The following is a 19151-nucleotide window of genomic DNA, read 5'->3' as shown; positions in this document are numbered from 1 at the left end:
GCCAAAGTGCTCCAACCTTTGGCCTGGGTCTTTTATTAATAAACCTCCTAAAATTAATAAACCTTCAATATCTGTGATCCCACCAAGTGATGCTCCCTCAGTCAGTGCCAGTGGGGAGTGGAGGTCCCACACCCTTGGAGAAGGGAGGGAGAAATGTTGGAGACCCCAGTGCAGCAAAAAGGAGGAGGAATTCACTGAAGGAAAACAGGCAGAGAGTGGAGCAGATCAAGGAGAAACTGAGGTGTCTTTACAAAGATCAAACTCAACCAGTCATAAAAACCTTAAAACTTAGCTTGTTCCACCACCTGGCACAGGCTGGGACATCTTCCACCAGTGCAGGCTGTCACCATGATATTTTATGAAAAATCCCTTTGCCAGGATTTTTCTCCTGAGAAGCTGAGAAGCCTCAGAGGAAAAGAAAAACAATATTATCTGATCACTTCTCCCTGAGTTTTGCTGCTTTGGAACATGGCAGGTGCATCTTTGATTGGTTCCATGTGAATTGTTTTTACTTAATAACCAATCACAGACTCTTTGGTCAGTCACGAGTTTTTATTATTCATTCTTTTCTAGCTTTCTGATGTATCCTTTCTCTCTATAATTTAGTATAGTTTTAGCATAGCATATAGAATAGAATAGAATAGAATAGAATAGAATAGAATAGAATAGAATAGAATATATCAGCCTTCTAAGAAATATGGAGTCAGATTCATCTCTTCCCTCACCCTGGGACCCCACAAACATCAACACCAGGCTGGTCAGGGCCCCATCCAAGGGATGGGCAGCCACAGCTGCTCTGGGCACCTGTGCCAGGAAACAGGCTCAAAACTCAACCCCTCTCTCTGCAAACAAACATTAAATATAAATTTCTCCTGCAGGCAGCTTATCTGGCCTTTTTCTCTTTCTACCATCCCGTGGTAATGAAGGTGTGATGCTGATTCTGGCAAATGGAGATTTCTTCCTTTTCCTCATTGCCATCACCCAAGTCCTGGCCAGAGGCTTGCAGAGAGCACTGCCCTGCCAAAACACCATGGTGGCCCACCCATGTGTCACTGCCCTGCCAAAACACCATGGTGGCCCACCCGTGTGTCACTGCCCTGCTAAAACACCACAGTCACCCCTGTGTCACACTGCCCTGCCAAAACACCACAGTGACCCATCCCTGTGTCACACTGCCCTGCCAAAACACCACAGTGACCCATCCCTGTGTCACACTGACCTGGAAACCTCGGACACCTCGTGCTCCTGTGGGGCCTTGGAGGCCGAGTGGTCCCTGCAAAGAGAGAGATCAGCTTTGGTCAGGAGAACATCTGGGGCCAGGTGAGCCAGCTGTGCCACTGAACTGGCAGGGTGTGCAGCTCCGTGCTGCAGCCCCTTGGCACTGCTGCTGACCCTCTGCAGAGCTGGTGTTTGGTGTTTGTTTGTTAATTGCATTGTTGTTAACAGAAAGGCTTATTTGGATAGTCAGTGCTTAAAAACACACCGTGCTCACGAGCAGTAGAGATCAGGGACAGCAAAAAGTGGCAGCATGACAGAGCACAGACCACATCCATTAGAGGGATCTGCTATCCCAATATTCTGCTTTTAATTGATTGCAAGGAACTACTGCAAAACACGTGCTGCAGGGCCTTGGAAATGAAAAATGGCAATTGCTCCCATTTGCTTGGACATCCTTGGTTCCAGCAAGGTACAAAAAGGCAGCATGCTGGCAGGGCAGAGGCTTTTAAGAGCTCACCAGACAGAACATGAACATTATCATTAGGAGTCTCTATTGCTTTCTCCTGAGAAAAAAATCACATATCCAATAAAGATCTCGGATGAAAAAAAAAAAAAAACAAAAAAACACCTATGTAATTTAGGCATTTAAATCTCATTTTGTAAACTGTCTTCTGGAAATAGATGCCTTCAGCAAGCTTCTGTCACCAGGCAGGGCTGCAGCTTGGGCTGCTTTCACTGCCATCCCTGCTGGGTGGAGCATTCAGGGACACAAATAAACATCAAAGTGGCCACTGACATAAAGCAGCATCAGCCTCGAAAAGCTGAACAACTGCTCAGGTGTTTTTATGGTTACTGGTTTCCACTTTGTTTTCTGCTTGTATTCAGTAAGGAACTTTGAAAGTTATAAATACAAAGCTTTAGGAGAGTTGAGTTAAATTGCATCAAAAATGACTCTGCTGAGCTGCTGGAGGGAATTGAGAAACCCTTAGTACTCAGAGCTAAAAAAACCCAAATAGTTTTGAGCCAAACAGCCTTACACTGGAAAAACCCTGCACCTCTCTTTGAACAGCCCAGTCTTAACAAATAAATTATGATTCTAATAAATCAGAAATGAGAAGGCCAGGTTAGACATAACCATGGGTTCAGCTGCAACTGCACCCCTGTCAAAACTCTGCACCAACACAATTATCTTGACTGCTTTTGCTTTTTGGCTGTAATAATGTGGCACCTTTTGTGAGGCCAGCCACTCTGAAGAAAAATTGCAGACATAAAAGCAAACATTATTAATACAGTTTATTTCTAAAGCTGATTTCCCTCTCCTTGGAAGTTAAAGCAGAAGCTGCTCACAAACAATAAATCATGCAGTTCAATTTCTTCCAAGTGGCACGTACCAGAAATCATATTAGACTTGCTGTAGGCTCCTGGATTTCAAAATGAGATTAAGATGGGAAAAAAAAAAAAAAAAGAAAAGAAAAAGAAAAAAATCCCAACAAAACCACTGGAAGATCAGATCCAACCCCAACAGCAGCACTAGCTGGGGAGTGACAAGATGAAAAAGTACCCAAGCATTTTTAGTAGTGTGATCAAAATCAGGGTTTTACCCTCCTGATATTATTTGTTATCATCTCTGCTATTGAGCAGGGACACTGTGCAGTTATTTCTATTTTTGTTGCATGTATGGCTTCATGTTTTGCAGGGAATCCCTCTGCACTGCTCCAAGGGAGGGGATGCAGGACTGGGGAGGATTTTGGGTGTCATGGGCTGGTGGCAAAGTCCTTTGTGAAAGCTTCCCATGAGCTCTGCTTCACTGATGCCTCAGCATGGGCAGAACCTCCCTGTTCCTGTGTAATGAGGGGCTTGCTGACTGTCCAGCCTCTCCTGGCAGCTCACAAACCTCCTGGGCAGCTGCAGTTTGCTCTGCCAAGCCAAATGGGAGAGCTCACTTGGCATTTGCACGGAGTTCTCAGTGAGAACAGGACCTGACCCAGCCTGGGGGAGGAATTCTCTGCTGCCAAAGCTCCCCAGAGACACCACTGAGAGAGAAAGTGGCTTTTTGCTGTAGCCAGAGTTCCCCCTCCCCTCCCCAAAGCCTATTTTGGCACCTCTCTGGTCCACAGCCAGCTCTGTACTTACAGTTGCTCCTCTGGGTCCTGGCAGACCTCTCTCACCAGGGATGCCAACATCGCCCTGGCAGGGACACCAAAATCAGCTGTGATATTCAGGAGCCACAAACCCACCCTCCCCAGCCCTCTGGGGCATATTCCTGGATCCCAGGCTGTTCAGTCCCAAACTCCTGCCCCACTGGCCCAGCTGCCAGCCCACTGCTGGTGGGTTTTGCCCAGTAGCAGTGCCCAGCACCCTGCCCAGCCAGCTCAGTGCTCCCTGGGAGCTCCACACCAGTGTGGAGTGCCTGGAGTGCTCAACCCCTGGGACTGCAGGTGCTGCATTACTGGGAGCTTTATTTATGCAAGGAAGCAGCACATGAGCTCCAGCTCCCCAGTTTGGTTTAAAACTCTGCAGCAGGGCCCATGCTGAGTGGAAATGGGGCACTTACAGGGATGCCTGGCTCTCCAGAGGGACCTGCCTCTCCCATCTCTCCAGGGCTGCCCTGCAGAGCACAAAGCACACACTCAGTTAGGGCATCACTTCAGGGAGTCATTTCTGTCCTGCCTGAAGCAACAAAAGGAGGAGGGAGTGAAAACCTGGATAAAGAAATAAAAACAGCTTTAAACTTTACAGTTTTAAGGCAAAACTCTCAGCAGCAGAGAACAGCTGGGCTGCACACTCTCTCCTGGCACCAGTGGCCAGGGAGGGCTGCCAGCCCCAGGCAATGTCCCATGTGAGACAGGGATGCCAGGACATCCCATCACATTCACTCCTGCACCCCCTTCACACCAGGAGGAGATTCCTGCACCACCTTCCTGCAGCGTGCTCTCCTCCCTGAGGATTAGCAGCAATAATGATGCAAAGGGAGAAATTCATAAAGGACAGGGGGAAAAAAAGGACACCTGTCAGAGCAGCTTTGTGCTGGACTGCTTTGGTCTGCCTGAGGTTTTCTTTAATCTCAGGTGGGTGTCAATCTAAAGCTCCATGGAAGTTTTTCTCCTGAGGTGAGGGAAAATCTGCAGAAGGCAAGATGAGATCATTCTGCTCCTGCTGGTGCTCAGCCTTTTGATTCCCAAAGATCAAGTCTGCTCCTGGGATTCTGACAAAAGGATGAGGTTTACTAAAGCACTGATGACTCTCCTGTGGATCTGCTGTGTCTTTACTGAACCAGGTGCCAGCCCAGTTATTTCACCTAATTCCTGCTCTTCAGCCCCAGCAGAAATACAGAAACCATCACTTTGGGGTAAGTCCTCCCAGTCCCCCAAAGCCAAAAAGCCTTGCTGTGACCAGTTTCCCCACCAGACCCCATCATTAAAGAGATTCACTTACTGGTTCACCCTTTGAGCCTTTAATACCTGCTCTTCCAGGCAGACCCTGAAAAAAAAATTATATTAAAGCAATGTCAGAAGAAGGGAAGATATTAAATTTGTTATTCTGGTCTGATTTGACACACAAGGAGTGACCTTTGCTTGAAGCAATGGAAGGTTTAGGCTTCTGCAGCTTTCACTGTGAAAATTATGACTTCAATGTCTCTCTTGCTGCCCTTGCAGCTCCATGGCATGCACTAATCCTTGGCATGAGAGCAAAGAGCAGGAATATACAAATGGACCAGCAGCAGCAACATTTTGCACAGAAACCTCTCTAAAAGGGAGTTCAAAATATTCTGTAAATGCAGGAATAAAGGAATACTTGATCTCTTTTACATAGCTGGAAGTCTGAGGAGATGAAACATTTTGCCAATAAGCACTGGAGTAAGGCAGGGACAGAGCTCAGGGTATTATACCCCAGATCTTACCTCCCTCCATAAGGCATGCACATCAGTGGGGTGTGAAAGAGAAAATCCCTCTCAAGTTCAGATTTTAAAGAGTCAGAGAAGCCAACAGCCAGGGAATTACTGTGATGTGCTGCTCCAGGTGTTCTCCAATCCTGTCTGGCACACTCTTTCCCTGTCTGCACGGTGGGAAAAGTGCATTTCCTCTTGGCTTAACTAGAGCTCCTTGTGAATCCCCCCACAGAAGGAGCCTCCCCTGTCCCCAGGAAGGATCTCTGCAGGCACCCTGAGCTGCTGGAGCCCCAGAGGTGGCAGGCCCTGCTCCATACTCACAGGAAGTCCATTTGGCCCCTTCTCTCCAGGAGCACCCGTGGGAGCTGCGTCGCCCTGTGGATAGGGAGAGGTCAGGAGGGATCCTCCAGCACAGGGAAATGCCTGCCACAGGCAGGGGACACATTCCCAGACAGGCATTTGTACTTTTCCCCCTCTCCCTGTATGCATAGGACCAAGAGCTGCTGTGTCTGGAGGAGTGAGCCCCCATGGACAGGACACCCAGGTGTTTCCCTGCAGCTCCCAGCCTTCCCTGGCAGCACAGGTTCAATATTCCTGCAGGAGCACTGCTCAGGAACCAGGCAACCAGCACCTGACAGCACCTTGTCTGCAGGCTGTCAAAACCAACTCTGTCTATGGCTCTGCCAAGGCATCTCTGAAGGTCTGGAGTCAGCCAGCAGGAGCCACTAAATCCAGGGGCACAGCTGAGCTTTCATCATTCGTGCACCTCCCTCCTATAGGGAATTCCCTCGGGATAAACTAACAGGAGAATTTCAGTCTCCTTCACTAGTGGCACTATCAGAAAACTTCCTAGAAGGAAAAGCTTTCCAGCCAAGCTTCTTGAGGAGAGCTGCAGCACTGCCAGCTCAGTGTCAGGAACCTTCCCTGCAGTGTTGAAGAAGGACTTTACAAACCTTCTCACCATCGAGTCCAGGGGCTCCATCCCGCCCATCCTTGCCAGGCATTCCCTGCAATCATGGACAGCACAATTTTAGGTCAGAGGAGGCTCTGTGGTTTGCAAAATTCATCAAAGAAGCTTTTGGCAACGAGTCCAGTTGCACTGGGAGATTTTCATTAGCAGCAGTACAACTATGGCTTAGCCCAGCTGGGCTCGCACAGAGACCCACAGAGCAGAAGTTTGACTGCAAAGATGACAAGAAGCAGCTTTTTGTCTGTTCTGTTTGATCTCCTCATCTGCAAGCAAGACAAACAGCAAGACCTGCATCCTGCTTAAGTGACTTACAGGTTCTCCTATGAGCCCACGAGCCCCTGGGTTTCCTTTTGGTCCAGGTTTACCCTAGAAAACAACAATAAATCCGGTGTTAACCTGAGGAACAGTCAACAAAGACAATACTCAAATTCTGTAGGGACATTTCATTCCATTTCAGCTGGGTCCTCTCTGTCCATATAAGTATGGAGGTTGTTTTGGGACACAGCACGAAACCAGCCCAGTGCTGGATGCAACACCTGGGAAGATCCTTGATCACTTCAAGGGATGTAAAATCTGCTCTCTGTGCTCCAGGCTGCAGCAGCACTTGGACACCTTATTGCTCAGGCATCTTTAGTAAGAGTTAAACACCTCATTTTTGAGATGATGCTTCCATCCCTTGCAAGCAAATGAAAGGAGCACAAGCCATAATAAACCCATGGAACAGCGTTTGGACTGGAGCAAAGGGTGTTTGACTGCACTTACAGTGTCACCTTTGGGCCCCCGGAATCCCTGAGGTCCTTTGCTCCCTTGGTCTCCCTGTGACAGAGGAGGAAAAGCCATTAAGCATCTTCATCACACAGTGGCAGAGATTGCTGCTTTGGGGTGAAATGAGGAGGGTTTTGTGCTGTTTGCTTTGGGTTTTGTGCTGTTTGCTGGTGTCAGCAGAGGTGTGAGCACACACAGCCCCCTGAGAGCTGCACTTTCCCAGTCACACTCCAATTCCTGACACACCTTCTGCAGCAGGGACCTTGCCAACAATCCCTCAGGGCAGAGACCATCTTCCCCTTCATTTAATGAAGCAATTTCTTTAAGCAGAAAGAGAGTGGGAGAAAAGCTCTAATATTTACTGTCTAGATCCTGCTGGGTGCAATGAATGGTTTGGTGAGAAAGCACCTCATTTTGTTTTAGTTTGGATGAATTTCTTCTGTAATTGCAAGACTAGGGAGGGGTCCCCAGAGGGTGGTGCTGCAGAAGGATGGGGATTGCATCCTCAACACACAGCTATTCCTGCTTGGAGCAAAAATCCTTGAGAGCTGTGGGCACCTGGGAACAGACCAGGCTCAAGGGCTGATTCTCCCTCCAAAAGTAATGGATATTCCCTTCTCCAGGGCTTGCCCACAGCTGCTGGTGCTCAAGGAAGGGCAGTAAGGCACAGAGAGCAATGGAAATGTGGTGAATTTATTCTGGTGTGGGGCATGGCAAAGGCAGAGACATTGTCAGGTCTGGGTCAGGTAAAATAACACTGCTGTGAGTGCAGGGAAAGGGCAAAGGGAATAATCTGCTGGAGGTGGCCAGCAGAGCTCAGGAAGGAGGAATAAAGCAGGCTGTGGAAGGCAGGGCCACAGAGAGACTGGGATACATACAGCTTTGCCTGGAGGTCCTGGGATCCCAGGTGGGCCTCTGAATCCAATGTCACCCTGCAGAGGACAGACACCACTGTGAGCCTGGGCTTGGCAGAGGATGAAGTAACAGAATCCCCACCTTGTACACAACCTGAGAAAACACAAAAGCCCTGGAAAGACAACCCTTTATCTCCTGCTGGTTTGCAGGACAGACTGCAAATAATCCCACTCTGAACAATGGGTTTTTACTCTGGATCTCCCCACCTTTGTAGCTCTGATACACTGATATCATTCATGGCCTTGCTATCTTGATAACACTCTTACTTCTAAATAAATGCATGACTTCATCCAATCCCAAACCATTCAGCCTCTGGGCTGCTGGTCAAGGGATTTTGACAGGAGCCCAAAGCCTCAGTGAGCTGGAGATTGACCCTGTTCTCACTGAGGAGCCTTTTTGTGTCCTGAAAACCTTTGTCCATCAGTGATACTTGGGCTTTTTCTTGTAAAGAGACAGAACAGCAAGTGAAATGTTTATGAAATGTTTCTCTTTTGTTTTGTTTTTCAAGATTCTCTAACACTGCCAGTCTTGCACTGAAGCTGACCTGATTCAGCCTGGCTGACCCTGACCCTGCCATTCCCTGTGGTGTGAGGATTCTCCTGACTTTGGGAGGTTGTTCTGAAGGAGGGGCTGCAGGGAACAGCCCACACTTTGTACCTTTACAAGTTTCCCAGTGGAATTCAGTGAGGACAAGTGCCACTGGCACCTCTCAAAAGACAAACTGGTGGTGGAGAGGAAAAGGAAAAATCAGAAGTTTTTTTCTTACTCTGTCGCCAGCTGGACCCATTGGACCAGGGAGGCCTCTCAGTCCTCTTGGGCCCTAATTAAGGAAACAAATCAGTTCAAACTCATCACTGTTTGTGTAACCGAGGTGACTCCACATGACAAGGCCATGGGAATGGTGGGAAGAGAAGAGCTGGGCTTACCTGCAGGCCAACACCGCCGGGAATCCCTGGAGGGCCGGGAGGGCCAGGGTTACCCTGGGACAGAAAAATCAATCAGACAGGAGGAGGGACAGCAGCAGCCTGCAAACACAGCCAGGGACAGCCCTGTCTTATTTCTCCTTCAGCTCTCTCTCTCCCTCCCAGATTTCTCTTCAGAATTTGTTTCTATGTTATAGACAATTTCTATGTGCAAGAACAGTCAGATCAGTCAGGAATTTATCCAAGTGATTAAAGCAGGGCTGTTCCTGAGCTGGCAAGGGATAGCTGTTAATTCAAACTGATTTTAACGCTATGATCCTTGGAAAGGTGAATTTTCTTGGAGATTCAGCACATGGTCCTACAGGGAGAGCAGTGGAACCCAATGCACTTCAGCCAAAGTAACTGCTCCTTGTTCAGCCAACAGCCTCATTCCTCCCTGCCTCCTTGAAAAAAATCCCTTATCTCTTTTTAAGGTGTTTTTAAAGAGAAAAATCCTCTCATGTTACTTTTAAGTTTACCTTTTCTCCTTGTTTTCCTACTTCACCAGGCTCTCCTTTGTGACCAGTGTGTCCCTAGAAATAAGAGTTATGATTATTCACATCCCAGTAGAGTGTTGTTTTAAAATTAGATTTGGTGAGACAGCTGTGAAACCTAAACCCCACATCCCAAATGACTTTCAGGGAAAACAGTCTGTAGGTGTGCTGTGAATGGAGCTCCCTCCTGGGGGAGGCTACCAGTGTCAGAATTGATGCAGTTCCTGAAAATGCCCAGATGTGGTTTTCCAGAGTGACTTGCACTGGGCTAAGCTCATGGTCTGCATGCAACTCCCAAACACAGGGACCAGAACTCAGTTCCCATCACGCCAGAAAATGGGATGAGTCACTCTTGAGAGCCCCATTCTGCATTTTAACCTCCCTTTTAAAGTCGTCTTTAATGTCTGCATCATCCAGCTTTCAAAGAAATCCATGTCCCAGGGGGAGCTTTCACAGAAGCTCTGATTCACTTTTGTCTTGGCTCTGTGACTGTGGGAGAGACCCAGGCTCATTTCAGCCACGGCAGATGTTATTCCTCACCACAGCAAAGGTCCTGTGCACCATTTGCATCATAATTGGAGAGTTTCACTGGGCTTTCCATCTCATCAGCTATGAATTTTGAGCAGTTATCCCCAAACACTTTGTATTTGTAATGATATTTATGACTCAGTGCAGAGCCCAAACAGACAGGGGAAGTGAGAAAGGTCACTTCAGGAGGAACTGAGAGCATTTCCCAAGAGTTCTCCCACCCACTGCCAACTTCTAAATCCTGCTAAAAGAACTTGAATCACTTTTAACTTTGTCTCACTGCTGGAGTCCATAACTGCAAAGACATAGAGGGGACAGAGGAGGAGATGTTTAACTCCTGAGAACTGAAAATTTACATACCACAGGCCAACAAAATAATTCTGTTTAAAATATTTAAACATAAATCTGTTGCTACACTGGCTATAAAAACAGCAATTAAATTATATTCTATTAATTATGTAAGTAACATTTTGCAGTTTAAGAACTGGTGAGGTTTTTCCAGCTCTCAGCACCAGGTTCTTGAGGCAGCCCTGAACTGCTGCCCCTGTTTGTTCCTGACCTTCAGCTCTGCCCACTGGCCTTGCAGGGTTTTTTAATCTATGCCAAGGGTTAAATTTCATTTGTAGGAATAAATGAAAATGCGTGGCTGCTTTGGGAGGTGTGGAGCCTATATGTAGAGACTGTATATAGAATTTAATGCCTTCATAGTGGTGTTTATTTTGGGAAAGAAATGTGGTGGAATTGCAGGTGGTGTTTCCTTACCTTGAATCCTGGCATTCCTGGGGGGCCTGGGGGACCTGGTGGGCACAGAGCTGGGCACTGCAGGGAACAGAAACACTTTGGTTTAACAGGCACACAGCACACCCAGGGAGGCTGGCTTCATCCATTGGGTGAAAAGGTCATGTGGATTTTGGCTCTAAATTCACTAAATCCAATGGAATCACAGCATCATGGATTGACCAACATTTCCCTATGGAACAGGGTCCTAGAGGTCCTGGTACCCCACAAAATAATGATTTATGAATGGCCTACTCCACTTGGACTGGGAGACTTTCTGAAGGCTGGCAGTGTCCACAGTCCAAAATGCTGGAGAACCCAGGTTTCCCAATGAAGTGGGATCAGTTTCTTTTCAATCATTAGGACCATATTTAATCCTCTGCATTAACTATTAATTTCCTTTAGCCAACTCCTTAAATGAAACAAGGACAGGCATCAGAGTTAATTGAAGGGCACCAATAAAAACCCAATACCTATAAGCTGATATCTGCAGATGCCCAGGGGTGGGAGAGCCCCTGCTGGGAACTCCAGCTTGACTGGGAACAGACCAGAACATGCATGGAAATTGAATGAGGAAAAGGCCATGTGAAACTTTACAAATAGCTCTTAATTTGTTTTGTTGTTTGTTTTTTATTTTCTTTTAATACAACTTCAGGCAGCACCTCTGTAGCAAAAAATTTAATTTCCTAGTATATTCCACAGGGTAAATGAAATTAAACATGCAGAAATAGCACCATTTCCTATTAACTCCCACGTGATGTGCCATCAGGCTGCCTAAACTGACTCGGAGCTTTTTTTGGGACATGCCAATTAGGAAAGCAGAGAAGCTGTCACAACAACAGCTGTGAAATCTGCAAATGTCACTTCCATCATTCCTGGACCTAACACTCCTTTTGCTCCCCTGAAAGAAAGGGATCAAGGCTTTCTCCTGAGGGAGGAAGCCCAAAGAAAGTCCATGGAAGCCAGGCCAGCATCCCTGGAAACAAACAGTGCTGCACACCCTGCCCTTCCTTTGCAGAGCAGGAGGGGAAGCATGGAAAGCTGTTGTCTGTTACCAAATGCTGGAGTTGTTTAGCACATGAAGAATGTATGCAAAATGTGCATTTTGGGAAGCAAAAATCGAGGACAAAATCAAAGAATGGTTTGGGTTGGAAGGGACCTTAAAGCTCGTCCCATTCCACCTCTGCCATGGGCAGGGACACCTTCCACTGTCTCAGGGCGCTCCAAGCCCTGTCCAACCCGGCTTTGGACACTTCCAGGGATCCAGGGGCAGCCACAGCTGCTCTGGGAAATCTGTTCCAGTGCACACCTGCCTCCTTGAATAAACATTTCAGTGCAGGAAACACACACCCCACTCTGATAAGGTGATTTAAACCCACACCCGCAGGTCTAAGCAGTGCATGTTAAATGGTCTGACACTCCCCCAGCTGTGCCAACCAAAAGTCACATCAGGGATTAAACCAAAGCACATTTTCATGGTACATAAAGAAAAACCTACCTGAAGGTCCCCACCGCCATCAGGAAGGGCCCCTGGAAGACCCTGCAATTCAGGGAATGGTGGCTTTTAAATACCAGACAAACACAAACACCAGGAGGAAACACAATTCCTAGGACAATTTGTACAGACCCAGCTCAGCTGGATCAGCACAAGGCACATGCTCAGCCCCAGAGCCCAAAGTGCTGCCCCTGAACCTGGAGTGTTCTGAGCTGCACCAATCCCCAAAATCAGACACAGCAGGGCTGAAACCATCCCCTGGAGGTGCCCAGGGAAGACTCTTGGGCCTCAGGTGATGAAGGCAGCAATTAGAGAAGAGCAGCTGTGCCTGGTTTCATCCTGGCCTCAGGAAACACCTCCCAGTCCCACTGTTCAACGCTCCAGAGGGGCCACAGCAAACCCAAAGCAGGGATTTGATTGCAAGTGCCCACTTGCTGGCCCCACAAGCACAAATCCTGATCCAAGCAAGCACAGAAACCTTCCCTGAGGGAACAACAAGCCCACCCCATGCCCTGTGCGCCATAAAGGTGGGGTTCATTGGGTCCCTCCTCACACAGAGCACAAATAACCAACAGGAGATCATCAAAAAAACACCCAAGGGCAGCCAGGGAAAGGTCCCTGCTCTCCTCAGGGCCCTGCTGAACGCTCATGGCAGTGCCAACAAATAAAAAGTGCAGCAAGAAGAAAATTCCAGACTCCCCCCAGGAATTTTCTCACATTTATTTGCAAGTCTCAACTTACAGGAGGCCCAGGTGGTCCAGGAGGCCCTGGGAATCCTGGCAGACCAAAAGGTCCCTAAAAGGGGAGAAAAATACTAAGAATTCCTTTTCAATGTAAATGCAAGGGGATGTGAGGGGTGGCTACAAAAATATCACTTCAGGAGAGAGGTAAGAGACAAAAATTAAACTCATTCCTCTGTGGTTGTGGCACATGCAGTAAATGAGGATTAAATGGCAGGAGAAACTCACAGAAGGGCCCCGAAATCCATGTCCCCCGGGGAGCCCACTGGGTCCTGGAGGCCCCTGTTGAGCAGAGAGAAGAGTTTAACATCTGTGGTGACCTTGGCACCCCAAAGCCTGGGGGTACCCAGCAGCTGTGATGCCTTGAGAGGCTGCCTAGAACAGAGGCTGGGCAGAGTTAAAGGAATAAAACAAGGATTTATTGAAAGGCCTTCAAAGGAAGCACCTTGGGCAGTGCAAGAGCCTGGCCATGGCTACACCCACGATGGACCCCGAGTCACAAGCTCTCAGACTTTTATGAGTTTTGGTCCATTTCTATATTGGGGTTAATTGTCCAAGTACAGCTCAGGTGATGCAGTCCCACCCTCTCAGGTTGCTCTCCTCAATTCCCTGTTGTTTGGAGCTGGAGCTGCAGTGATGTCCATGGTTCTGGGGCTGGAAAAGGATTGTTTTGTGTGACTGAGCTGTGAGGAGAGCTTGCTAACACTTTATATGAAGTTCAGAGTTGTACACTAGTGCAGTACAGAATCTGGAAAATATGAAAGCCAAAACTTAAGGTATCAGTTGGGCTGTCCCCATTTGCCCAGTCCCCCCAAGGAGCTCCATCCTGCATCACACCAGCAGCTTCCCAATGCACATCTTGCTTTTTACTGCAAAAAATTCCCCTGGAATTCACTGCCAAACTGCATCCCTCAGGCACAGGGCAGCTCCCAGGAGCCCACCGAACAAAAGCTGCCCCAGGGTTGGTCACTCCCACTGTTTACAAGGCTGCTCTGCCTTGAATTTACACCAGAGCCAGCTCCCCCAGGCTGGGGGCAAGGATAAAAACCCCACAGGGTCAATAATCTGCAGGACTCCTGGCACAGTAGAAGGACCTGAGGCCTGGGGTGGGTTTGCAACACTCAGGGCATCCAATAAAATCAGAATCTTAATTTGTAATTTAAAAAAAAAATCTTATTACTTACTGGAGGTCCTGGTAGTCCTTTGCCCTGAAAACAGCATTTGAAACAGTAAAAGATCACTCAGAAACTGAGCACACAGGAATAAAAGAAAAAAAAAATACTGCTTTTTTTTCCCTAGGTTTTCTTATCATTCCCTTGCCCTGTTATAATGATTATAATTTGCAATCAGAGCAGAGTCTTGATGAATTCTTTTGCTGCCTCTAACAATTTGTATTCCTTTTCCATCTCTGTTACCTATGAGACGTCTGTGAGAAAAGAGATGTGTGGTGACACAAGAGTGGGACATGGAGAGGAAGACAACATTCCAGTTTATCTGTTTCTCCCTTTTCCTTTTAATTTTGATTAGACATTAGATAATGTCTAATAATTATGATAGCATTTCTCCCTTTTCTTTTCCTTTTAATTTTGATTAGACATTAGATAATGTCTAATAATTATGATAGCATTTGATATGTCAGTCTGTATCCCAAGACACAGACATGCTTTTAGAGCACCTTAGAGAATAAAACCAGGTCTGTGTTTCCAGAACAGGTCACACATACATATTTAAACATTTCTAACAATATATTCACTCATTCAGGCTTTGATCCTTTTGTTTGGGATACAAAGCTTCCCATCCTCTCTTGGTGATGGCTTTGGCACAATATCCCACACTTTCATCACATGAGCTGCTCTGGGAGGTACTTACAGCTGGTCCAGGTGGCCCAGCAGGTCCCAATGCACCCTAGGGGAATAAAACAGGACAAAAATCAGCAGGGATAAAAGAGAAACCTCCACATGGGGAGTCACCAAGGCCTGCTCTCCTTGACACCAGTCTTTGCTTGGAAACTTCAGCAAAGTTTGTAGAAGCAGGACACAACTGGAGATGCTCAGCTGAATTCACACATATAAGGACAAAAACTTATGGATAATTACTCTGAAAGTCCCAGCTGGCCTCAAATGAATATCTAAATATCCTCCATGAATATCTAAACGTTCATAACTTGAATTCTATCTGCTTGAAATATTCTCATTCATAATACATTCATATTGTAGATCCAATTACTAAGTTTCCTAAAACTATTAACAGAATTTGGATTTGTTCTAGTGAACTTTATTAATTCATCTATTTTCCTTTCAAGCAAAGCCAAAGATTTGGCAGCTTCTTCTTCTTCACTTGCTTCCTTGGCAATTCCCCCATCTCCTTTTCCCAATTTGCATTCCCACTCTTAGGCTTGACTGGAGCTTGGTGAGCTCATGGCTTAGACTGGAATTAAGTCACCCTTGAAGCTGTGAGGTTCCTGCTTGACTGAAGATAAGAACACAGAGAGCTCCTTTAACTCCTTTGCTGCACTGCACAGCTGCCAGCTGGCCAGCAGGCTGTGAAATTCATTGTGGGGGATAATTCTGAAACAGCATCCCACAATGGTTTGGGTTGGAAGGACCTTAAAGCTCATCTTGTTCCAGCTCCTGCCATGGACAGGGACAGCTTCCAGGGTGCAGGACAAAGCAGGGACATCTCCTTGCACAGGGACAAAGCTTCCATGGCCTCTCCCCAGCCCAAATCTCCTTCCCAATCATCCCCAAAATGCTGCAAAGAAACATCTCAAGGAGATGTGCTGAGCTGGAATTAAAGGGTGTCTGCCCCTGGGAGCAGGAGAACAAGGTGGAAGGGCTGACCTGGAGAATATCCCAGCACACACAGCTCCCACTGTGCCCCCAGGGATGACACCCGCCCTCGGCTCCTGTTCTGTGGGCCAAAGGGGGTTAGAAATGTTTTCCCTTGTTAAGCTTAAGGAGGAAGACACAGAGAACCCAAGGCCTTGTTAAGAGTGGTCTTGTGAGCAGAGGACAGTAATCCAATAAAAATCAGCTGTGCTGTGAATGTCAGCCCATTCATTCCTCCTGCTGCAGGTTACTCTGCTCTGCCTCCACTCACTTTTATCTGCAGGCTAAAAATGCTCACAACTGCTGCTGGCTGTAGGGACAAGCTGGGATCTCCTCCTGTAAGGAAAACATTGAATTCCTGGCACCTCCTCACTTTCCCCCTAATTCTGAAGGCAGCTGCATTGCCCCTTTCTGCTTTGTCCAACAGGCCAGAAAGATGGCAGAGCACCCAAAATGCCAAATGTTGGCCTTTTACTCCCTAATTCTGACACCTTGTAGGGTGTAAGGTGCAGAATGCAGCAGTGAACATTCCTGGCAAGGTAAGAGATTGTGAAGTCCCTGAATGAGCTGATGCTACTGCATTAAGGCAAAGGAGAGACTCTAATTTACATCTCAATTTTAATAACATTCACTGACTCGACTCATTCTCCTGGTAACAATGTTCTGTCTCTTTTGATTAGAAAACACTATCACCATAATTTTTCATTTTGTAGTAATTTACTCTGTGAATAGACAGCTATGGAGCGTAGAAAACACTTGATTATTATGACATTCATAAATAGAAGTGAATAATTATGTTTTCCTTATTGCTTTCATTGGAAAGCAACAAACTTCAACATGGCCTTTGAGAACTTTCCAATGAAGGACATCAGTATCTAACATGGAAGTCAGGACCCAGCTCAACCCCAGCTAAAAATGAAGGGGTTTTAAAATTGAAAAAACAAGCAGACTTGATCTAATCAGTCTTTAAGCAGAAGCAGGAGAAAAGCTAATGGATGCTGAAAGCAGCAGGAGATATTTAAGATAAAAATCTTTTTGGAAATGTTTGGCAATAAATCATTACTGAAAACTGGCTTCCATGATCCTACTTTCCTATGCTAAACAGCTTTGCTCTCAGACACTCCAGTTAAAAAAATTAAGCTTATTTAGAAGAAATCAGAGTGTTAAGCATGAATTCAAACCCACAGAAATAAGTAAACAGCTTATTTCAGTGAATCCTGCAAGATTGAGATATGTTCTACAAGACAGGGGGAAAACAAGCCAGGCTAACAACGCTCCATTTAGAGTGCTAAAGATTTCTGAGGTCTTCCCTCTTCCCAGGTTTTAACAGACCAATTAAAACAATTTCCCAGACGGACCAGTGACCTTGAAAAGTTCCCATAAATGACGAGGGGTCCCGGGTCTGCCCCGTGCTGCCAGACTGAGTCACAAGAAAGGGAGAGCCCAGCAGAGCCGAGCGCGCAGCGAGGGCAGCGAGGGCTGGGGCTCCTGCCCGGCAGCCAGAGAGGAATTTCTGTGCCCAAAAACTCTCTGCTCAATTAGCCTGCAAGGAGGAGCTGTGTGCTAAGGTGGGCACGGGCAAGCACAGCCACCCAGCCCCAAAGAGGGCACAGAGCTGCTCACAGCCTTGCTCGGGTGGTCCTGAGCTTCCCTCCTTTAAAATTCAGGGATTTGTTCCCAGGTGCTGCTGGGCTCCTGCCACAGAATGTCTGAGAGTGGCCAGGGTTTTGCAGGCCTGGATCTCTGGGGAGAAAGATGGGCACAAGGGACAGAAAAGGAGTGGGGTTTAGGGTGGTGGTGATGGACAAAGGCTTGGAGCTGTGACCACAATGTCATTTGGGTCCTGCCACTCAACTTTGCCAGTGGCCACACAAACTCTGCCTGTGACATGGGAAAGGAAGAAGAGCATATCACAAATACATGGCTGTACTGCTCATCCCCTTAAATAACTCACAGATTTTCAGATTTGAGTAAGTCCTTGGGGCAACAAGGGGATTATTGGGATATACTGAACAGGTGACAAAAATCCAGCTCATCACTGCAGCCCTGAGTCCAAGAGGCCAGCAAGCCAGCTGTGGACACAAGCCTTACATTCCCATCTGGGAGACAGGAGAACAGCCATGCTGGATCACAATCTGTGCTGAGTGGCTCATTAATGATTATTCCTTAATGTCACAGGGAGGCCTAAGAGGGGTGATGGCTGTGGATGATCCCAAAGACATCTGTATCATCTCTGGCAGTTGTTTCTCTGTCCCTGTGGTGACCCTCAGCAGAGCTAGAATATGCAGAAAGCAGAAAAAAACCTCTTATTTCTTGCTAGGCTGGGTGGGGAGCACTATGGCAACTAATAATGCAACCATATGGACAGTTCCAGAAGTAATAAAAGGCAAAAGTTCAAACAATTAATACACAGTAGCATTAATTATAAACAACACAGATCTGCCAACTCAGACTGCAAATAAAGGCCAAAACAACTTCATTTTGATCAACTTCACCATTGAGTCTGCTGACTGCCTCAAGAAACTTTTTGGGTACTTGGAATATCCCCAGTACAGACATCACTGAGGCAACTCAAGCAGGTTCAAAGCCATGTGAAAGAAAGGTGGGTTTCATGCCCTGCCTAATGAAAAGCCACCTGGGGCTGCATTTCAAGGATCCAAGTATTCTGCAAGGGTTTACATCAGAATCAACACTTGAATATCACCAATTTACAGCAGAATGTGAAACAGTAAGTGACACTCAGTGACAATGACCATTTAAAGGGACTTGGGATGCAATGAGGTACTCACACGGTCTCCTGGAGGCCCATTTGGGCCAGGTGGGCCATCAGTTCCTGTCAAACCCTGTAAAAAAAACCCCAAAAGATCAACAGAGTGCCATCCTGTCAGCAACACATCTCAAAATTGTTCTCATATTTCTTAATTCAGCCCAGAGTTGCTTCTCCTTCAATTTCTTTTGACATGCAAGACACAGATGTAGGTCCAGGACTCCCATTCCTTCTCCAGTAGGCACAGAGAAGGTTGATGAGACCCCTCAGGAAAACACTCCTGCCTAGGTGAAGGGTTTAAAAACCTAAGAGAAGATGACAAAATACTCACATCCACTCCAGGAAGGCCAGGCAATCCAGCTTCACCTGCAGCTCCAGGCTTCCCTGGTGCACCTTTTGGCCCCTACATGAGGTAAACAGTCAATTATTATAACAAAATATAAGGAGAATCATGGCAAGGACGCAAGGATGGAACTCATTTGTTGATGTGTTAATCTTACACCATGCAACATGGGAGAATCCCATGAAGAGAGGTGAATCTTGCTATGAATCCATATCCAAATCCTAAATTTCAGTGCTTTGGCTCATTCCCACGTGCTCACAAGCTGTTCTTAGGAGGGGTAGGAAGGGATGCAGTAAGTGGCCAAAGGAAAGGGCTCTCTCTGCATCTGGTACAGTTTTGAGCACCCCTGGCAGGCTGAGGGGCTGAAGCAGGCTCAGAGCAGTGCCAAAAATGTAATGTGGCCTGGTGCCATGTACCTGATCCCATACAGGTGATGCACGCTTATCTCATGCACTCACTT

At 46.9% G+C, this 19151-nt stretch overlaps 1 protein-coding gene across 1 annotated transcript in view; it reads right to left on the bottom strand.

Moving 5' to 3' along the window:
- COL9A3 (collagen type IX alpha 3 chain) overlaps positions 1 to 19151 on the bottom strand; it is a 34263-nt gene that overhangs the window by 9142 nt on the left and 5970 nt on the right. The window contains 20 exon segments of the mRNA XM_041417809.1: positions 1220 to 1273; positions 3352 to 3405; positions 3773 to 3826; positions 4654 to 4698; positions 5429 to 5482; positions 6061 to 6114; positions 6390 to 6443; positions 6840 to 6893; positions 7721 to 7774; positions 8524 to 8577; positions 8684 to 8737; positions 9199 to 9252; positions 10504 to 10560; positions 12017 to 12058; positions 12755 to 12808; positions 12982 to 13035; positions 13938 to 13961; positions 14623 to 14658; positions 18371 to 18424; positions 18680 to 18751. Coding sequence (XP_041273743.1) covers positions 1220 to 1273; positions 3352 to 3405; positions 3773 to 3826; positions 4654 to 4698; positions 5429 to 5482; positions 6061 to 6114; positions 6390 to 6443; positions 6840 to 6893; positions 7721 to 7774; positions 8524 to 8577; positions 8684 to 8737; positions 9199 to 9252; positions 10504 to 10560; positions 12017 to 12058; positions 12755 to 12808; positions 12982 to 13035; positions 13938 to 13961; positions 14623 to 14658; positions 18371 to 18424; positions 18680 to 18751 — 1032 coding nt within the window.

The sequence above is a fragment of the Onychostruthus taczanowskii genome, unplaced genomic scaffold, assembly GCF_017590055.1.
Source record: "Onychostruthus taczanowskii isolate IOZ18803 unplaced genomic scaffold, ASM1759005v1 scaffold57, whole genome shotgun sequence".
In the NCBI taxonomy this organism is placed as follows: Eukaryota; Metazoa; Chordata; class Aves; order Passeriformes; family Passeridae; genus Onychostruthus; species Onychostruthus taczanowskii.
Note: the sequence above shows the minus strand (reverse complement) of the source record. Positions and strands in the feature narration are given on the sequence as shown.